This window comes from Lactuca sativa, chromosome 8 (assembly GCF_002870075.4).
Source record: "Lactuca sativa cultivar Salinas chromosome 8, Lsat_Salinas_v11, whole genome shotgun sequence".
Taxonomy (NCBI): Eukaryota; Viridiplantae; Streptophyta; class Magnoliopsida; order Asterales; family Asteraceae; genus Lactuca; species Lactuca sativa.
The window spans coordinates 65,257,319-65,260,921 of NC_056630.2; the positions used below are offsets into that span (position 1 = coordinate 65,257,319).

The 3,603-nt window shown below is 44.2% G+C and overlaps 1 protein-coding gene across 1 annotated transcript; it reads right to left on the minus strand.

Moving 5' to 3' along the window:
• Positions 1 to 2,518: 2,518 nt before the first annotated feature.
• On the minus strand, positions 2,519 to 3,020 carry LOC128127714 (uncharacterized). The gene is made up of 2 exons (XM_052766391.1): positions 2,912 to 3,020; positions 2,519 to 2,841 (listed from the first exon to the last, which is right to left on the minus strand). Exons 1-2 carry the CDS (start codon positions 3,018 to 3,020, stop codon positions 2,519 to 2,521), a joined length of 432 nt encoding a protein of 143 aa, XP_052622351.1.
• Positions 3,021 to 3,603: the final 583 nt, after the last annotated feature.

Consider the following 3,603-nt stretch of genomic DNA (forward strand, 5'->3'; position numbering starts at 1 on the left):
GATTGTGGGCTTGGAACGAGTTTACCCAATCTACTATCTACCCGAATCTATATATATATATATATATATATATATATATATATATATATATATATATATTTATGCTTAGTATACATTAAGTCATCATAAGGGTACCAGGTATGGATCAGGTTATAGGACACAGAGTCAAAGCACATCTTTTCTAGTACAAAACATACTTTTCAAAGTCATTACTTTTGGGTATACAAAACTAGAAACTTCCCCGATAAGGGCTTAATCCATTTTATTAAGCCAGTATACACTTAAAGACTTTAGGTGAATAACTCTATAACACCTTAGTTTATACACCATGTTTATATATAAAACTAATACCCAATAGATAGTTAAATGTGTGTTTTCCGCCTTACTTCCTGTCCTCGTTGGGTTGTGGACTTAGGGAAGATTCACCCAATTAACTTTCTACCCGATATCAGATTATATATAGCAGTATAAACAAAGCTATTATAAAAGTAGTCACTGTAGTCAATGTTTTACTATAAGAAATATAGGTTTTCTTAAAAGAACTTTTCGTTAGACATAAAGGAGCCATTACAAATAATTCCATGAGTAAAAAGTGATTACACCAGGGTTATATATGACAACGATCTAATAACCAATGAAATGTGTGCTATCCGCCTTACTTTTTGTTCCCCGTTGGGTTGTGAGCTTAGGGAAGATGCGCACAATAGATTGTTTATTTACTCTGAGTATATATAACTTGTAACCACTTAGTACGCATAGAAAGGCTTGTAGTGTCATTTTACTTAACTTTCATTCAAGTAGGAAATATAGGATTTTCTAGAGGAACAGGCGAACTTTTCAAAACAGAACTTACAGCTTACATCACTTGTGTGTACATTTTCAACCACATTTTACAGCTTACTCACATCACTAAAATCTTATGAACTCACCAGCTTAATTGATGATCAACTCTTTCAAATAACTTGTATTCTCAGGAGACTATTAGACAGGTGCTCGTGCTGGGACTTCAGAAGATGGAGCATTATAGCTTCAAGTCTTGTTTTGTTATTTGTTTATGACTTCTATGTTTTGTGAACACACACATTGTAAATACTTTCTTTCTAAATGAAATGGTTGTTCATTACTTGCTTACCATATACATATCTCATGATATTAAACATGACGTCCTCCACCCCCGAACGTTTCCGTCGTTCCGGTTTTGGGGTGTGACAAGTGGGGTAGTTCTCCTCATGAGGCTTCAGATGCCTCGAGGCGTACACGATCACATGCCCCCTCTACATCAAAAAAAAAACCCAACTCTATGATAAATGCATCATAATACACCACCAGATCATTCAATCCATTGGGTAGTGCGAAAATCGGGGCCTCACATAACCTCTGCATCAAGGCCTCGAAAGCCAACTGCTGTTCCGGGCCCCACCAAAATGTCATATTCTTCTTGGTCAACCGGGTCAAAGGCACCGCAATCTTGGAGAAGTCATGTATGAATCTCCGATAGTACCCCGCTAGACCCAAGAAGCTACGAATCTTAGATACATTCCTCGGCACTTCCCACCGCATCACTACCTCAATCTTGGCTGAATCAACCAAAATACCTCTTAGCTGATGATGTGCCCCAAAAAATGCACCTCTCGTAACCAGAAATCACACTTCAAGAACTTGGCATAAAGCCTTTCCGTCCTTAGTGTCTCCAATACCTCCCTCAGATGTTGCTCGTGTTGCTCCTTTGTCTTAGAATAGACCAAGATATCGTCAATAAAAATGATCACCGACCGATCCAATATCGGCCTACACACCTTGTTCATGAGATCCATGAAAGCTATTGGGGCATTGGTGAGTCTGGATGGCATCACCACAAACTCGTAGTACCCGTACCAGATCCTGAAAGCTGTCTTCAGTATATCCTCTTCTTGAATCCTCATCTGATGGTATCCCGAATGAAGATCAATCTTGGAAAACCAAGATGCACCCTGTAGCTGATCAAACAAATCATCGATCCTCGGGAGCGGATTTTTCACCGTTAATTTTTTTAGCTCCCGATAATCAATACACATCCTGTGTGACCCGTCCTTCTTTTTCACGAACATGATTGGTTCTCCCCATGGGGAACTGCTCGTACAAATGAATCCTTGGTCTAGCAGCTCCTGGAGCTGCGTAGACCGCTCCTGGAGCTGCATAGACAGCTCCTGGAGCTGCGTAGATAGCTCCTGCATCTCGGGCAGAGCTAGCTGGTATGGTGCCTTAGCTATCGGAGCGCACCCGACACCAAATCAATGCGAAACTCTATTGGCCTATCCGTAGGCACCCCAGGAAACTCCTCTGGAAAGACATCCCGATAATCTTATATAACCGGTACATTTCCCAAATATGTCGGGGCCTCATCCCTCGTATCCGAGACATACGCCAAGAATCTTGAACAACCCTGACGAAGAAGTCTCCTGGCCATCGCAGCTGAACAGAGGGTTGGCCCCTACAAGGCCCTCTCTCCATGAAGAACCAGTTCTCGCCCACTTGGGGTTCAAACTCTCACCAGCTGGCGCTTGTAGTCTATCATGACCCCATTGGCCCCCAACCATTCCATCCCGACAATCACCTTCAGCCCTCGTAACAGTATCAATACCGAATCAACCCGAAACCTCTCCCCAAATACATTCAGGAAACAATCCCGATATACCCTCGTAACACTCACAGTGCGGTCGTCAGCAATCTCAACCTCAAGTGGGGAATCCAACGTTCCCGGAGTGTCCTGAAACTTCTTGCTAAGTGCAAGAGACACGAACGATCGGGTAGCTCCCGAATCAAAATGAACATGAGCCGACATACCATCGACCAAAAAGGTCCCTATACATGAGCACATATATACACATAAGCAATACAAATCAATATCAAGCAGGAAAAATAAAATATGTACCTGCCACGACGTCTGGCGCTGCCTGAGCCTCCTCGGTAGTCAACTGGAATGAAAGACTCTTCAGCGCAGGAGTATCCGCCTTAGCAGGGCGGCCATCAGTGATCCTCATTGTGGCAGGTGCAGGCGCCGCCAACGCTTCTCCTCCTCCATGCAACCTCGGACAATTGGACTTTTTACGGCCAGTTTGGTTGCAGTGAAAACAAATCAAGCTCTTCTTGAGGCAGTCCCTGCTCATGTGGCCCGGCTGGCCACATGCGCAATATCTCGAGCTCGCTACTTAGTAGGCCCTACTGTGCGGCTTACCGCACTTGGCACATCGGCCATGGCCCTGCTGGCCCCTACTAGAAGAATCCGAGGTCTTAGGCTTTTTAGCCTGACCTGCAGCTGCCTAAACCTGCTCTGGCCTCCGCTTGGCGTGAAGCTCCATATCCCGCTCACGAGCCTTATCTACCATCTCATTCAGGGTTTTGCACCCTGTAAAGCTCACAAACTCACAGATATCATCCCTTAGCATGGAATGGTATCTCGTCATCCTCATGTCCTCATCCGTAGCATACTGCGAGATCAACAATGCTCATTCCCGAAACTTGGTGGTGATCTCTGCCACAGTCTTGGTAGTTTACTGAAGTTCGGGTCCCTGACCCCGAAGAACTCAGGCGCTCCATACGCCTTGAACTCCCTAAATGAGGGAG